The 18,367-nt window shown below is 44.6% G+C and overlaps 1 protein-coding gene across 4 annotated transcripts in view; it reads left to right on the top strand.

Moving 5' to 3' along the window:
- The window catches only part of PHLDB2 (pleckstrin homology like domain family B member 2), a 126,317-nt gene that overhangs the window by 39,753 nt on the left and 68,197 nt on the right, over positions 1–18,367 (top strand). For 3 of the 4 annotated variants that reach the window (XM_038759213.1, XM_038759212.1, XM_038759216.1), the window contains 4 exons: positions 4,025–4,408; positions 6,534–6,677; positions 7,152–7,289; positions 12,413–12,541. In XM_038759213.1, coding sequence (XP_038615141.1) covers positions 4,025–4,408; positions 6,534–6,677; positions 7,152–7,289; positions 12,413–12,541 — 795 coding nt within the window. The remainder of the gene's footprint in view (positions 1–4,024; positions 4,409–6,533; positions 6,678–7,151; positions 7,290–12,412; positions 12,542–18,367) is intronic. The other variant, XM_038759214.1, reaches the window with a different exon arrangement.

Here is an 18,367-nt window from a genome sequence, read left to right as displayed (position 1 = left end):
AGAACTGGATCAGCAAAACCGAACACAATAATGTTTCAAGGAGGAGGGAGTGGTCCACATTGTCTGAAGTAGCTGGGAGGTAAAGGAGGGTCAAGATGGACTTTGGACTTGGCTCTAGCTTGGTCATTGAGGACCTTGGGAAGAACAGTCTTTGAGGAATGAAGGGATTGAAAGCCAGACTGCAAAGAATCAAGGAGAGAATCAGTGGAGAGGGAATTAAAGCTGTAAGAGTACTTGACCCTTCCTAGAAATTTGGATAGTAATGGGAGCAGAGAGACAAGGTGATAGTTGGAAGCCACAGGAATTGTTTTGGGAAGAAGCAGAAGAAGGCACTTCAGCATGTTTCCTGGACTGTGCACACAAGGGGAAGGGACTGTGGGGTCAAGAGAAGACTTTTGTAAAATAATGAAGATTTGCATGCTTTGAAACACAGAGGAGAAAGAGCTGTTGGAGAGTGAGAAGTTGAAGATGGCAGTGAGGGAAAGGAGGAGACTAGGAGCAGGTTAAGGTAGGAGGGTTAGAGGGTAGATTTAAAGAGCAGGTGGGAGATTTCTTCTTGGGAGGCATTTGGGAAGCAGGTGAAAGGAGCAGGACTGGAATGGTGAGAAGTGACGGGGAGACAAGAAAGCTCATGCCTGTTGCTTCAATTTTTCCAACAGAGTAGTTGGTGAGGTCTTCGGGTGTCAAGGAGGGAGGTGGAGAGTGAGGTTGAAGGCTTCAGGAGAGAGTTGAAGTTTTGGAAGAGTTGGTAGAGGCTGACATTGGTGGCAAGGAAAGTGGGGGGAATGGGAGAAGATGAACCCCCCACCCCTAGGGCAAGTGTCAATAAAGGCAATATCCTCAACTGAGATCCAAGTGTCAGTAACAGTGAAGAGGAAGAGGAGGGAGTGTGCCTTGGGCTAGACAGAAAGGTGGCCAGGATGTATAAATATTTGATGTCCAGGTGGTATAAATCTACAACAATGACTTGTGACTCAGGAGTCATAGTGGGGGTACAAATGGCATGAGGGAGCTCTAACTGATTGCTTCCTGGCCCAGAGCTGCTGGCCACAACTGTAGTCACCACATGAGGGGTGGAAGAGCTGGGTCCTTGACCCAGTCCTACAGCCCAGTGCGGGTGGGAAATGGCAGCAGAAGAGACATCGGGGGCATGGCCTGCTCACAGGGAACAAGGCCAGACACTGTCACCAACACCCTCATTCCACCTCCCAGCCTTTGCTGGCTCAATCTATAGTATTTGTTGAGTTTCCATTGTGTGCAGAGCACTGTAATAAGCACAAGGGAGCAAACAACAGAGTTTGTAGACATGGTCCCTCTCCTCTAGGAGCTTATATTCTAGTGGGGTTGACAGGTAGTAAAAAAACATGAATAGTGGGAATAAGGGAAAGGGGATATGTACAGAAGTCAGTGCTTAAAGAATGGGGTATGTAATCCATCACTTCATTGTTCTGGGAGAATGGAAGTTGACAAGTGCTCAGGTGGCAGAGAGAGTAGAAGGTAATGGGGGAAGACCTCCTGGAGGAGCAATCCAACTCTGGCCTGCCTGGGTCTGCCAAATAGTCTCTCACAAGGATGATGGTTCCCTCTTGCCTCCATGGAGTCAGTGCCTATGCTGCCACATATTGCATTGTTTGTATATGAAAGCCTATATACTCCCAAGGACTTCAGCTCCCAGCATCCTCAACCTTGACCTCACGAAAGTCAAATCTGGAGGGTTAGACTTGGGGATCAGGCTGGGAAGGGGCCCAATACCCCTTGGATGGATCCTCAAGGCAGGCTAGGTCAGCCCCTAAAAGGGCTCTCCTAATAAAAATTAGATATTTGTATTGGTATTTGTTATGTACCAAGCATTGGGGTAGATACAGAATAATCAGATCAAACACAGTCCCTGACCCACAGGTGGCTCACATTCTACAGGGGAGGGAAAACAAGTATTTAATCCCCATTTTCCAGATGAGGAAACTGAGACTCAGAGAAGTTAGTATTCTTACCCAAGGTTAGGCAACAGGTAAGTGGCAGAGCCAGGATTGGAACCCTGGGCTCCTGACTTCCAGTCTGGTGCTCTTTCCATTAGGCCATCCTTCTCAGATCCAGGGAAAAGCCTCATCACAACTGCTGCATGACGGCTTTGTTGATAGTTTGACCTAAAGGCAATTTAGGGGACTCCAGCCCAGACTGACTGGCTTGAATGTAGTGATAAGAGTAGAGACGGAAGTTCCTGTGCCCAGGCCTGTGGTTCCTGGGTTTCACTGCCTGAGAATGCATTCACTCTGATACTAGGATCATACATCCCAGGGGAGTGACGCAGATGGGCTGGCAGCCACAGGAACTATTTTGGGAAGTAGAAGTAGCAGGTACCTCATCAAGTATCCTGGACTGCACACACAAGATCCCTGGACTCATAGGTTGGAGCCAGGCACTGTGTGGTCTTTCAGATAGACATCAGTGGCTTCAGAATAATCCATACCATAATGATTTCCAAAATCGATGCTCATTTATGTTCATAAAATAAGAAATAAAGCCATTTTCAGATACTGGAATCTAAGGAATTTACCCTTCTTGTAAATCCTAGCCAAGAGCACAGATGCACTGTTGGGGTGGGATAGAAGAGTACTGGGTCCTATCCCAGCTTCCCCTGGCTGGCCTACACATACTCCCTTGTGGATTTTTCCAGAAGGCACTTTTAAAATAAATAAAAGCAGCGTATTGTCAGTGCTCTCCTCATGAAAGCTGGGCTGGGCAAAAGGAGCAGGAGTTTGGGGCTGAGTTAATTCCAGTGCTGCCTCAAAATGGCCTTTATTTGATCACGCTTTCAATAAAAAGTTTTGATTGGTGCTCTAGTAGGTTTTAAAGTTGAACAAACAATGGATTTAATGCAAAAGATAAAGTTGATAAGATGATATTTCCCCCCAAAATCCAAAAGCTCATGATAAACATGTTTCTATTTCTGTGTTAATAACAATGTATTTTGAGAAGCAATGCATTTTGAGAAGCAGCGTGACCTATTGGAAAGAGCACAGGCCTGGGAATCAGAAGGTCATGTGTTCTAATCCCGGCTCCACCACTTGTCTGCTGTGTGACCTTGAGCAAGTCACTTCTCTTCTCTGTGCCTCAGTTACCTCATCTGTAAAATGGGGATTGAGGCTGTGATCCCCTCAAGGGACAGGGACTTTGTCCAGCTCAATTTGCTTGTATCCTCCCAGCACTCAGTAACAAATACCTCATTATTATTATTATTATTATTATTATTATTATTATTATTATTAACAATAATAGTAAATGTAAATCTACAAACCGTAAACTTGTGCAAAGGTTTAAGGTGAACAAGTCCTGACAGGAAATTTGATCAACTTATGCAGAAGGGAATAGTTGTTTTTACTGTCAAAATATCAAATGATTTGAAACAAATTAAAAGTTTAGCATTAGCAAAAGCTTTTGGTGACTTCGAAAGCATCTTAACAGCTCTGATTCTCTATCTGGGGATGGGAGAATCAGTCTGGATGTTGTACTGACCTTCCAAAGATTTGAGCACCAAGTATTCCTTGCTTAACTTTGGGACACACAATGCAGCTTTTCACTTTAAAATGAGGTAGCGGAAAAAGGTGTACAGAAGATCCACCAAGGGTAAGGAAACACTCAAGTTGTTAGAGAAAGAAAATCTGAGATGGCCAATTCCTCAGATATTCATTGTATTTCCTTTAGCCTCTGGGCAGGAATGCCTTCCTCGTTGGGCTTCATGTAATAGTTGTATAACAGGTTAATCATGCTGCAGTGAGATGACCTTGCTGTGTGCCTAAGTACTGGAGTGGTGCAGGGAGAGGAAATCTTAGGGGAATAAAAAGGGCCAGAGCAGTAGGGCCCAGTTGCCTCTGAAAGGGAAAGTCATCTTTCCAAGTGGTCTCTGTTCCTTGGTTCATTCAGGGTGATCCTGGGAGGAGCATTCTGAGTCTTTATGGTGTGAAGAGGGTGATTGCCAGGGACCTTAAAATTCATTCCCTGTCTTTCCTTCCTTTCTCTAAACTAGGAGCGCCAGCGGCTGGAGACAATCCTTACTCTGTGTGCAGAGTACACCAAGCCTGAGAACAGGACCATGACTGCTACCACTGTTGCAGATGTGCAGAAGATTAATAAAGAGCTAGAGAAACTTCAGCTTTCTGATGAAGAATCTGTTTTTGAGGAGAGCCAGATGACCCCAGAAAGCAAATACAGGGGCCACCAGACACCACTACTCCTCGATTCTGACCTCTCTGCTCCACCTGGTCTCAGCCAGAGTTCTTCCAATTTCTTTTCTCCAAGAAGCATTAGGAATGATGAACCCCTCAGGGATGCCAGTGACTCTCCCCAGTTTCCTTCCTCTAGGTCACTGAAGATCTCCAGTGAGTCAGCTTACCTAAGTATCATTCCAAAGGTAAAGAAATGCACTGAGCAAAGGGGTTCTTCCAGACTGGCAAAGTTGACATTAATCAGCTACACAAAGACTGAAGATATTTGGTTGTGGTAGGAAGGGCTAAAAGGTAATAGTAATAGTATTCATTAAATGCTTAATGTGTGCAGAGCACTATACTAAGCGTTGGATAAGAGTATTCAGGTGGTAATTAGAAAGTTTTTTGGGGTTTCCTTGTTATGGAGCGAGTATCTATGGGAGTTGGATACCATCTGGTTTGGGAATTTTTCATTTCAAGGATTTCCCTGGAAGCCTTCACTTGCCCTGCTCCATGCCATGTTGCCCCAAAATGGTGAAAATGAAAATCCAAAATCAACTGGATCATTTACATCCTTCAGTCATCCAACATTCCCCAGATTTACTCCTCATTGCATGAAAACAGGCCAGTTCTGCTCTAGAATCAACTGAAACCATGAGAATTTCACTCCAGGGCTGAGTATATTTTCCCAAATAATTGATTACTCATGGGGAGTTAAGCACTATAGGAAGAAAAGGACCCTTGTGGAAATCTTGGCTTGTTCTTGAGACCCTGAGCATAGCTCAGAAGGATGTGTAAATTGTTTAGTAGATGACCTCCACAGAACTCAAGTATTCTCTTGCTTTTTCTCTCTTAGTACCTAAGGTGAGAGCCTCATTTTAGTGCAACAAACTCTTCAGGTTAATGGGATCCCCCTGGATTTGGGAACCTTCTTTTCCTTCTAGAGCCGAGACTGATTCTAAGGAAAAGGAATGATATAGTCTCAAGATTTTATGAAGCTGTTGTTGTTTTTCAGAGAATCTATAAATTATTAAAGCCATACTCTTTTAATGAAAATAAATTTCTGGAAGCTTTGTGGGCTCAGGCAATGCCCGTGACTTCCTTTCTCTCTCTGGTGAAAGTGATACAACCACTGGGCTGTGGAGTAGCCAGTATTAGAGACAGTTCTTAATCTGTGATATTCAGTAGTCCCTTCCCCCACTGAGAAATCCTATTTTTATTCGTCATTGAAAGCTGAAATACAAGACATTAGTGTTAGCCTGAACCAAACAGGATACGGGCAACATGTGGCTTTCCTGTTGGGATTTCTAGATTGTGGATGTCGGGGGAGGGGTGGGGTGTGTGTGTGTGTGTGTGTGTGTGTGTGTGTGTGTGTGTGTGTGTGTGTGAAAGAGAGAGAGAGAGAGAGAGAGAGAGAGAGAGAGAGAGATGAAATAGCAGGCTGCTAGTGTGCCAGGAGAAGGGAGACAAGCTATTAGCTTCAGGGTGGCAATTGAGTTTTTGCCAACCTTCCTGGGGAATGGAATAAGCAGGACTATCTGCAAAGTGGTGGAATATCTTTAACCAACAGAAATCAAAAAGAAAAGCAAATTTCGACACCGACTTGGGAGACATTTGGGATTTATATGTACAAGTGACCCATGGATCAATCCATCACTGCTAGTGGAGTTAAATGAGTGAAGGATCTCTGAGAGAATGGTGCCAATTGAACTTCCAAGGTCTGGTCCTCACCATCCAGGAAGTTAGGATGGCTGAGATGGGGCTGAGTAGGGGGTTGGGGCCTCCAGGACTAACAGCCTATTTTTGTTGTCAGGGAGTAGTCTAAGTGTCAAGAAGTCAGGAGCCACACTCCAACCTTTATATCCCATAATGGGCAGAGTTGCAGCCATTCCAATCCTACAGGGGCAATGCCCAGTCAACCATAATGAAGGGCAGGAAAGGGGAATGAGGGAGGGGGCACCATTTCACTTGTTAAACTTGACTGTCCTGTAATCTGAGTCTGATGTAAAATGACTAACTCCCTTTTTCTTAATGTTTGAAGTGGAAGACTTGGTGAGTGTCACTTGACACAGATTGAGCAGTGAAACCCTGACACCAAAGTGCTGCTGAAGAGTGGAAAGACAGATTTAAGCCTTTTGCAGTTTGCCCAGCCTGGCCTCCAGGCCTTGTAGAACCAGAATTAGTGATTCCCTCTGTGGCCAGGGCATAGAAGCCCTGAGTGATCTCTCACACAACCGTTCATCTTTCCTCTGGTCAGTTGGAGAGTGCCATTGGGTGGTGCCCTAGCAGGCAGGGGGTTGTCCTGACCACCACCCTGTGTGTTAATTACAGATGTCCGAACGAGCAAGTGAGGAGCAGGGGGAGCAGGAGCTTTTGCAAATTGGAGAGGAGCGAGTGGCGATCCTGAACAGCATGGAGGAGCTGGAACAGAAAATCAAAGACCTAAATGACCAGATGGATGAGTCTTCCCGAGAGGTAAAGGATCAGCCCTCCTACCTGCCAGTCTGCCCTTGCATTCTTTCTCAGTGGGTTTAAAGTTTTCTGATTGGACGGTTGAGCCCTCAGGTGCTCAGCCTCAAGGCTGAAGCATGCATCCTGTCCTAACGTTTGCCAACTGGTTTTCCCCAAATCCTTCTGATGGATTTGACTTATCCATGGAGGCCTTTGATGGGTTGGTGTCCCTGGGGTCCAGTAAGGGGAGGGTCTTGCTGCATAGGGCCAGTTTCACAGGAAGGGAATTGAATTCCACAGGAAGGGAATTGGAATTGGATTGGGAATTGGAAGTTAGAATCAGATTTGGACTTGACAGTTCCCCACATTACAGCTATGAGGGAGCCCTCAGAGAGAGTCCAACCTAGAGAGTCCAACAAGAGTTTTAAAAGTGAATCACTGTCAGAGATTCTCATTCTTAAAGGTGAAACCTTTCTGAAAAATGCTTTGTATTCACAGTTGGATATGGAATGTGCCCTTTTGGATGGTGAACAGAAATCTGAAACCACTGAACTTCTGAAAGAGAAAGAGATATTGGATCACCTGAACAGGAAGATAGCAGACCTGGAAAGAAATGTCATGGGAGAAAAGACCAAGGTTAAAAAAAAAATGTTTCATGGTTCCACCTGCAGATTTGCTTGCATCCTTCCCTGAGGGAGGTTTAGTCTTAATTGAAAGTTTGTGTAATTGTTCCTTTAGCCAGAAACAGAAACAATGTTTAGTCCCTTAACGTGCTGTGGTTCTCCATGGGGCAGTTCTAGATAACATGGAGTATAGGGTGTCTGGCTTAGGTGGGGGACATTGGGAGTTTTCTGTTGGGTGGGAGGCAAGGAAACAGGGGGCTGCTGTTTCTGATCTAGGGGGTCTTGGTGAAGAGCCTGCCATGGTTAGGAACCAAGCATTTTCTTTCTTTACAGTTCTCATTTCAGTTTTTCAAGAGGAATTTCTCAGAGTTTTGATTTTCTGCTTGAGGCTATCATGCAGGCTTGAATTTAATGAGATAAACATGGCCTGAGCCCTTGGCCAGGGAAGCGCAGTCAGTGTTGGGTGCAAAGAGACCAGACAGTGGAGCACTCAGTGGACAGTGGAGTGTCCAGGGAGGGAAGGTCACCCACTCCACTGGGGCCCCATGAGGCTTCTGCTACAAGCAGGTCACATCTGACACAGATTCCTCTGGCTGATGGGAGGTTGGAAGATAGAGAAGTCAGAACTTGAGCGGAACATTCAGCCTACATTCCCAAGCTGCTGTAACCAGATATAATTCCTGATGGGACCCTCAGGGAGTTCTGGAGATATGCACCACCATCCCTGGGACCCACCAGTCCTGACCCCCTTTGGGGAACAGTAGTGGGTTGGGGGCCCCAGAACTCCCACAAAGCCATATTCAATTCATTCCAGGGTCCTTCTGCTGACCAAGCACTGTAGCTGCACCATCACTTCTTTGCTTTCTCCTCCCGGCTCCCTGGACCTGCGGGCCTATTCTCAGTCGAGGTTGTTCTGCTTTCCAGTGCCCAGAACTCTGAGGAAGCGGAAAGAATGAGCCAGTGTTGACTCTCTGAGGTTTTCTTGCTTCAGGTTGAGGGGATTAATTTCATACCCCTTCATTCCCTACCTAAATATCCTGTCTTGGCTTTCTTCTACCACCTGGCCCAAGACTCTGCAGAATGTTGTCCCTTCCTCTGAGGGAAGGCATATCCATAACTGAGTCAGTTGTAGCATGTCAGGCCCCATCCTGTCCTCCTGGGGTGAGTCTTCCTCCAACTTCAAAGGGAGCCAGAGGCCACACCAAATCCAAATCCAGAGCCACACTAGTCTGTTTTTAACCCAACCCTTGGGTCCTACCCAGCTTACCAACTGTGGATGGGTTCACTTCCTGCTCTAATTACCTGTCTGAACTGCCCTACTCTGCTGAGGGTTTAGCACATCCTGGTCTCCAAATAGAAGCAGTACATATTATTTTTCTTCTGGCTCATGGAGACACCTCACTGGTTTCTTAGGGTACTGACATTCCACTCTCCACTGTCACCCCGTGATGTATCTCCCCCCCCCCCCCCACCCCAGTCCACCTGCTACTGGCTCTGGGGTTTCTCTCCCTGCCCTCTCTCTTCATAAAGCCAGTGCCCTGATCCACTACTTGGAGCCAGACAGCTGTCAGCTTCACTCCAGAGTTGCTGTAGGTTCAACTCAGATGGTGCCTGCCCGCCTAATTCTTTGGGCCACACATTTCTACAAAATTGTGAAATGCTTGGGATTTCCTGGAAGAAAGTCATTAGAAAAAGTGAAGGTAGTATTTCTCTATTTTCATTTTTGCCACTGTTATCAATTAGCTGTTGTTAGTAGATTGAAGTGGATTTGTTTCTCTTTTTATAGAAATATTATTTGACTGGCAGATCTGTTCAGTATTACTTTCAAAACCTAGAAATTAGCATTTAAACTGGAAAAGAACAGACTCTTGATGTAGAATTTGAAATGGCATCAACTGTTTATATTCAGAGTAAGAAGTGTTGGATGAGACATTGGGCAAATTATCCTTCAAGTGTGGCCTAGTGGAAAGAACCTAGGAATGGGGGTCGGAGGCCTTGGGTTCTAATCCTGGCTCTGCCACTTGCCTGCTGTGTGACCTTGGACAAGTCACTTAAAATTTCTGTACCTTAGTCTCTTCATCTGTCAAACAGGGATGTAATACCTGTTCTGTTCTTCTTCTTTGTTAGACTATGAGTCCCTGACCCACCAGGGACTCATAGTCTAACAGAGAAGAAGAACAGAACCAGGGACTGTGCCCAGCTTGATTATCTTATAACCCCCCTGATTAGCACAGTGCTAGGCACATAGGAAGCCTTAACAAATACAATTGTTATTTTTTAAGTGCTGTACTGCGTATTTAAAACCAACCTGATTAGAACCTTGTTGGTTATAGAAGCTGGAAACAGGAAAGATCTGTCAGATGAAACCATCTCATAGCAAAGCATGGGCTCCTGGCCACAAAGGAAATAACACTTGATGCTGGCCAGCAGCCCACCAGCTGGCAAGTATTCCCTATTTAAAATAAGTCAACCCCCAAATTCTCACTAGAAATTGGTGTCAGACCGGTTGTGTTAGGTTAACCAAGCCCTCTCTTGCCTGTCCTGTTCCGGCTAGCAAAGCCTCCATCACCCAGCATGGGGCTGCCATGAACACTTAGCTGGGAGCTAAAAGCTTTCCTTCTGACCAGGAAATTAATGCCACACCTGCAGAGCTTGCAAGGTGTGCAGGGCTTGCAGGATGTGCAGGATTTGCGGGGCTTTCGGGGCTGATGGTGTTCACAGGGCTTACAGGGTTTAAAGGGTAGACAGGGCTTGCAGGGAGTATGGGGCTTGCAGGGGTTACAGTACTTGTAGGAGGTATGGGGCTTGCAAGGTTTACAGGGCTTTGTGGGGCTTGCAGTACTTACAGGGCTTGTGACCACATATCAGTTCATCTGCTTCCAGTGGAGGGGATTTATTTTGGCTTTTCATTAAGCAAAAAATGTCAAATCAAAACTCTGTTTACATCATCAGTGCTTTGTCCTTTTATAGCCATAAAACCAAAAGTGAGCTCTGCTTCTTAATGGAGGGGAGCGTAAAGAGAACTCAGGGTTCTTCAAGTGAATGGCTTAGTGGGCTGTGGGGGCCTATCTCAGCTCCAAGTCCCGAGCTCCTGTAACCACAGACAACTTGGGTTACAACCCCAGAGAAAGGGGGAAGCCAGTCTGAGGGCAAAAGAAACCACTTCTAAATTAGTGAAGAAAGGGTCAACCAAAGTTCGATTCACAGCCCAAGGGAATGCCAAAAAGAAGAGGAGCAGTTTCAAAACTAAGTAAGGATTGATTGTTCTTCCTGGTATGGAGGACATAAGCAATGCAGATTGATTTCCCATCCTTCTCACTCAGAACAATCCAGTGATGACCATTTCCTCCCTTGACTGCTCCAAAATGTGTGGATCACAATACTGGCCTGATTGTTAATAATAATAATCATACTAATCACTGTCCTATTTGTTCAGCAATTACTCTGTGCCAAGTACTGTACTAAACCTTGGGAAAGATACAAAATAATCAGTTTGGACATGGTCCCTGACACATGGGGCTTACAGTCTACGGGTGAGGAAGAACAGGTGTTGAGTTGCCATTTTCCAGATGTGGAAAAGTCAAGTGACTTGCCCAAAGTCACACTGCAGATACGTGGTAGAGTCACCACCATCTCCTGCCTAGATAAAGGTCCAGAGGCAAGATAGTGGCATATAAGGTTTGATCCTGGTCTGACGGGTTCCTTGGGGTGACTTTGGAAGCTCTCATTGAAACATCCATCCCTTTGTAAATAATACAGGGTAATCATTTCAAAGGCTTCTCGAAGTTATTAAGAGAAAAGTCCAAGAGAGCGTATTCTGCTTTTATTCAATCATGCCACACCACTGAGCAAAGCAGGAACCTCAGCCAAGACCAGAAAAATTTGTCGAGCAGATCGAGGCAATGTGGGGAAGGGATCAAGTTTCTGTGCAGACGTCTCAGAGCTTACTACGATACTTGTGTTCCCTTCTGGTTCTCTGAGGAGCAACTGAGCCTGGGAAACTTGGAGTAACAGTTAGGGGAGTAGGAGTAGCTGGGGTGTGTGTGGGGGGTGAAACTGACCCTGGGAGTGACCATCCTCAGACTTTGGAAGAAAAGCAGAGTCTGGCAGCCTGAATGTGGGGTGAGCATGTCAAAACCAAAGGAAGAGGACATGGTTCTGGAACCAGACTGCAGGGAAGGGAAGAAAATAACTGGGGAACTCCTTCAGGTGCTGTGTAAGAGCATTTCCTTGGTAAAGTGTAGAGGACAAAAGACTGCCCCTGTATCCCCCATCCCTGCTAATATATTTCTTTTTACACTGCTTTCCTCATTCCATGTTTCTGCAATTGATAAGGTAATGCCCTCATTTCAGCTGCCACTAGAGTGTACGTTGTCTCCTGTGCCCCCTTGCCCCCCTCGTCAACCTCCCTGTTTTCTCTTCCTACCTTACACAGGTCTTGAAGAAAACTACCCCAGATTTACCAGCCGACAATTCTCTTTTCCTTCTTCTCTCTTCCATTTATTCAGTCCTAACCCATCTGCTCCTGACTACCTAGCTACTCTCAGCTCACCCAGGGAACCGGATTCTACCATGGCAGAACTGGTGTATGATAGACCTATGTGGAAGCTTCAATCTATAAGAGTCTGTTTAGAGCTTTGAAAAACTTTCTAGGTGCCTGAGAGCTCCCTCACTTTCAAGACTTGTTTCATCTCATTCCCAGGGAGAGGAAAAGTGGCTGAGGCCCCCCCAAAGCACCTGTCTCATATTAGTAAAATGAGTACAATTGTTGTTCCTGTCCCACCTAACCCATCCAGACCAGCCAGGTGGCTCCCAGCTTTTCTGCTCCAGGAGCCTGGTTTTTCCTTGGCCTTTGTTGACAGTGACCTAATATGACTGCTGCTTTGTCTTATGTTAGCAGCCCAGATCAGACACAAGAGCTGGTGCAGGGGAGGGTGGAGGGGATGAAGGCCCCTGGTTCTCCTGGGTTCTGGGTCCACAGTGGGGATAGGAAATGTGCCAGAGCTAAGGACCAAAGGGGAAACCTGATCATTTCAAACATCTGTAAGGGGGCACTGCTCGTTCTGGGATGATCGTTAACTCTGGGGCAGGGCCTGAAGGTAATTCTATTCTTTATTTCTGATTTCTAAACTTCAGGAAAAAGTAAAGCTTGATGCTGAGAGGGAAAAACTAGCGAGGCTCCAGGAGCTTTACTGCGAACAGAAGACCCAGCTTGACAACTGCCCCGAGGCCCTGAGGGAACAGTTACAGCAACAGCTGAGGAGGGTCAGTAGAAAGCTTCCAGGAACGTACACTGCCTTCTGGGACATTTCCACCCTTCCCTGAGTCCTCGAGGACCTACCACAGTGTTCTTCCCAGAGCAGACTTGCCCTTGGTGGTCCTGGTCTCCCTACGTCTGGTCCTCCCCATGTAATAGATGTGTTGGCCTGGGGACAGGGAAGGTACGGTGCCCAGAGGGCTGCCTATACATATTTGGGTTCCAAGTTCCCCAGTTAGCATCCTTCTGTTTACCTTTTAGTGCTTCTTGGAAATGTATTACTGCTTCCATTGGAACAAAGCAGACCAGTGAAAAGCTGCTGGCCACAAGTTTTAACTGATATTGAGTGTTGTAGAATTTAACTTGTAAGCAGCAATAACTGCCCATAGCCTAATGGTTCCTGAGGGCTACACTGGAAACCAATTACTGTGGAATGTATTCAAAGTTTCATGTTATTCTCAAACTGCTGAGAGCTCTGCTTCCTCTCACCCTGTTTCCATGGCCTCTTGCACCCTTTTATAACATACTAGATTGATTTCTGCCACTCTTCTATCCCAATATTTCCCATGGGCACAGCAGTGCCTTGATGGCTCTACACTTAATTGGATATACTGACGGAACTTCACTAACTTGCCTCAATGAAGCCTGGCAATTCTAATTCCCTGTGGATCAAATGACTATTGAAGTTAAAACTGCTAGACTGTAGTCCCCTTCTCTTTAAAGTTCCCTAGAAACCAGCACCTGAGTGGCTTTGTAAACAATAGCATTTGAAACAAGCAAATCCTAATAAACTTGTAGTAGGTATTTAGGCTTACAGAGAGCCATCTGCCCAGTTTCAGTAACCATTTTTGCTGGGCAAGTAGAAAAGAGTTTGGATTTTATTTACTTATTTTATTTATTTTCCTTATTTATTTTATTTATACTCCTTAAGTGTGAACAGCCTGGTTAATTTTGGAGATTAATTTGCAGGACTATCTTAATGAACATAATTAGATGTTCCCAAACCCTATTAGGCAGAGCTCCCTTTTGGTGCTGGTTAAGTGTGTGTTGCTCAAAACTGGTACCGGCACCAATAATATGAGTTCAGGTGGTTTGAGCTGCCAAATGAAACTTTTAGTATTGGTGCCTTTGGTGTGTGCTCAGGGAAATGGGACTAACAACGTCAATTAATTCATCTTCCCTTTATCCTGCAGTGAGTTGTTTAGGGAACTGAAATTGCTCTAAAAAAATAAAACTGACCACTTGGGAAAAGCCACAATTTGGGGACAGTATTTTTGATGTAACTGTAACTGATGGCTTGAGTTATATGCTTGAGTTCCATTCCATCTGTGTACCCATGGCAACAGCAAGTACAGTCAAAGGAAAAAAAAATAGACTCAGGATGTGGGATGTCCAAACAACACTGAAATGGAGCCAGTGTGATTCATTATTGTGGATTTCTTTTTGCCCTGATGCCTTCTTCCCAGCACTCCTGTATGGTTGTAGGAGAAGGGTCAGAAGGGCTCCTGGTTCTAACAAATCACAACCCAGACAGATTGCTCTTCTTTCCTCTCACATAGGCAGCCCAGCCCAGGAAATCTGTAACTGTTCTAGATAGAAATGATTCCTTCTTGCTCAGCTTGGGGTCCAAAACATGTCTCATAAAAATCCCTCCTTGTGTGCTAAGGGATTTGGAGTACAGAAAGAGAAAGGGAAGGCTATAGCCCAAACCTAGCTCTGTTGAACAGATGGCTGTAGCTCCTGTCATTTTCTCCAAAACAGGGGAAATTCTCCCAATTGTACTCCTTCCTCAGGAGTGCCCCTGGCGTGGATGAGAACCAGTCCTACTCTAATCAAGACAAATCCTAATTTAGTTTTCCAGGATTGGGAACCTGCACATCCCTTCAGTGATTTTCTATAGAATCAATCAACCAATGGTGTATATTGAGAACCTACTAAATGCTAGGCATTGTTGATTGAGTTGCCATTGAGAATGAAAGACGAGCCTAGGTGCTGAAACTGCGTAATAAATATTATTGCAATTATTATTGTCATCATCATCAATTTTTCAATGCATTATTGTTTTGGCCATGGGCTTGCAAGAAGGAATTGATTTGAGAGCTAGTGATTTGCCCAGCGGGTCTCACACCCTCTCCTCTCAGAAAGCTGTTTTCCTACTGGTGCTCAGAGTACACCTAGTGAGTTGAGGGGCAGGGTTATAGCATATTACAGTGGGCACGTGACCAGAATAGAGCCAAAGTGACCACAAGTACAGTGCCAATGCTGGGCCTTAGGGTTCTACCACAGTGGGAGGTTCCTTGGTAACCACTGAGCCTTTCCCATCTACTTTAGCCACCTGTTTTCCAGAATTCCATCTGGGTCTGGCCACCTTACAAAATGCCTGAGGTGGTTTTCCAATCAAAACCACTTCACCATTGATAACATAGGCCCAGCAGACATTTCCCTATTTGCAGCACCTAAACTAAAGAACCCAGATCTCCTGCTTTCCGGAACCATGCTCTTTCCATGGACCAAGAGCAGAATTGTCCTAATTTATGCTTCTTGCCAAAAGGGTACTGCAATATAATGGGGGAGTCAGACTGACTGACAAGAAGCACCTATAAATAGTGAATGACTCATTATAATAATGGATCTTTAATCAACATTGGCATTTATTGAGTGCAGAGTACTGTACTAAGCACTAGGGAGAGTATAATACAACAGAGTTGGTAGACATATTCCCCAAGCAGAGTAAGCTTCAGTTCATCCTGGAGACTTCCTGATTTAGCACAAACTTATTTCCCCCAGGTTGCAAACTCTTGAAACACAGACTCCATGCAAAACATTTCCCCAGGCATTTAGAGGTTAAACACAGATTCAGGCCAGTTGACTTTTGTTATCTTTGACTTTAGGTACCCATTTGGGTCAACTAGCAAATAGAGGTTTGGAAGATGTTTTCCAGTGCAACCAAGCTGAAATTTCAAAAAATAGCTCTCTAAGTGTGAATATCACCCAACAAAATTATTGAATCATGCCCCTGGAGCAGAGAGTCTCCATATTCTGAATCCCCAGTTTGTCCTCAGCTGTAGCTGGCCAGAATTTTACCCTGCCAGTGGGGAATTGACTGCTCATGGATGAGAGCTGATTTTCTTCCATTCTGAGCAGGATTTCTCCTGGGCATGGCAAAAATGACTGTTCCTATTTTCACTCAGGTAGAATATCAGAGAGCTGAGAGCTAAGCCATTCCCAGTTGCCTCCTAAATGGGCTGGCACTCCTTACTGTTTCAGGAAGTCCTTGACTTTTGGTGTTCCTATTTAATACAAATGGCACTTGCCATGTTTCTAAGTCTATCCTACTGTGGAGTTACACTATTACTATTAGTAATGGTGACTGGGATTTGTTAAGTGCTACTGGGTGCCAAGCACTGTGCTAAGTGCTGAGATAGATGCAATCAGATCAAATGCAGTCCCAGTCTTACTTGGGATTCACAGTCTAAGGGGAAGGGAGAATGGGTATTGAGTTCCTATTTTACAGTCTGAGGCCCAGAGAAGTTAAGCAATGTGTCCAAGATCCAACAGCAGGCAAATGGCAGAATCAGAATTAGAACCCGGGGCTCCTGATTACCAGTCTTATGCACATGCCACTAAGCAATTCTGTTCTTCCTCCTACTAATACTCATTTACAGTTAATTGAATACCCATGTCTGGGGAATTTTGGTCCAAATAGGTTGTCCAATATCGGTTTGGAAACCAATCCCTCATTTGTTACATTGATCTATGAGAAAATTAGTTGCTACTTAGGTAACGTTTTAATTTCAGACACCTTGTTTGAAGGCCAATGGTGCCATAAATCCAAAGGCTTCCTGTACAGTCACCCACAGGATGTATTAATGCCAGTGTCTTGGTTAAGGAGTACTGATCTGACTTCCTGGCTTTCTTCTTTGAACACAGATATTTTGCACAATATTTAATGTAGAAGATCCTACCAAATTGACATCAATCTCAACACTCACCCCTTCCCATTCTAGCCAAACCCTCTCCAGCCCAAGAGCCTTTCTACCTAAAAACTCTTCAGAGTTCTTCCACTTTTATTTAAGGACCACAGACAGGCCTCACTGAGACTAAAATGAGAGGTGCACACATGATGTTGCTGCTCTTACACCAGGCATGTTTTATAACATAAAGACAACATTGGTGGCAGTTTCCTGAAGAGTTCAGATTTCCAATGATCCTAGAGCATTTGTGCTGATGGGACCTCTGAACCTCCTGATTTGTTCTACTCTCCCAAGTGCATGTGAACTCTGGTACACATGGCACAACATCCAATGGCAAGAACTTATGACAGAGGGAGGTTTGGTCCTGAAAATAGAAACCTGACAGAAATCCAGTACTGTACTGGAACCAGGCTGGCCGGACCACATGTAGTCCAGTGTAGTCCTGGACCCCTGACCACCTTACCTACATACGTCCCCATTAGCAGCCAGTGGGAAGACAAAGTAGATTTTATTAAATTTATTAAACATGCTTGGCAGGCAGTGTGACTTCATGGAAAGTGCATAGGGCTGATAAACAGGAGACCAGAGTTCTAGTCCCAGCCTCGCCACTTGCCTGCTACTTAAAGATACTTAAATTATCTGGGCTTCAGTTTCCTCATTTGTAAAACAGGGATAAAATACTGGTTCTCCTTCTCTCTTAGGCAGTGAACTCTGCAGGACAAGGGACTGTATCCCGACGTATTAGTTTGTATGCATTTCAGTGTTTGGCACATAGTCAGTGCTTAATAAATATTATTATTGTTATCATTATCAATTTTTCTGTAGATTCAATGTATGATTATTTTGTCCATGAGCTTGGAAGACACAGTTGATTGACCCAGAGCCATAGTATTGGCCTGATTAATACTTAATCAGGAAGTATTTGGGCAGCAGTGACCTATACTGCTCTGGCCTTTACAAGAGATCATAACTGCACATTGCTGATCAATCAGTATCATCAGAGATATTATTGAACATTTACCGTGTACTGTACTAGGCCCCCTTTTTCCTCTCCTCCTCCCCATTCCCCCCACCCTACCTCCTTCCCCTCCCCACATCATCTGTATATATATTTGTACAGATTTATTACTCTATTTATTTTACTTGTACATATTTACTATTCTATTTATTTTGTTAATGATGTACATCTAGCTTTATTTTTATTTATTATTTATTTATTTTTGAAAAGCATCTAGCTTTTTTTTTATTCTGATGACTTGACACCTGTCCTCATGTTTGGTTTTGTTGTCTGTCTCCCCCTTCTAGACTGTGAGCCCGTTGTTGGGTAGGGACCGTCTCTGTATGTTGCCAACTTGTACTTCCCAAGCGCTTAGTACAGTGCCCTGCACACAGTAAGCACTCAATAAATCCGATTGAATGAATTAATGAATGAATACTAAGCTCTTGGAAAAGTGCAATCAATAGCGTTGGTAGATGTGATCCCTATCCACACAGAGCTTTCAGTCTAGAGTCTACGGTCTCCAATTGTTCCCGGAATTCCTCTTACCTATTCACCTTACCTCATTTTTGTCAGCTCATTTGCAGGGAACATGTATTTTTCTACTTACTTTCATTTAGTCATCTCTTTCATAAGACACTTTTACTTGCCTCATTTGCAGCAAATAGGGTCTATTTTAATAAAGTAGTTTACTAATTTACTACCTGAACACAGTACTCATTCAAATTCAAAGTTCTGTTTGAAGATAAATCATCAATCAATTGAAAAAGACTGATTTTTTGGATGATTCACGTTTGTTTTCCTATGTTCTCACACTTCAGAAGGCACAGTCTGGATTGCCATTACAATCTGGTTGTTATGGA

The sequence above is a fragment of the Tachyglossus aculeatus genome, chromosome 17 (genome assembly GCF_015852505.1).
Source record: "Tachyglossus aculeatus isolate mTacAcu1 chromosome 17, mTacAcu1.pri, whole genome shotgun sequence".
Classification (NCBI taxonomy): domain Eukaryota; kingdom Metazoa; phylum Chordata; class Mammalia; order Monotremata; family Tachyglossidae; genus Tachyglossus; species Tachyglossus aculeatus.
This window is presented reverse-complemented; position numbering and strand designations above follow the sequence as displayed.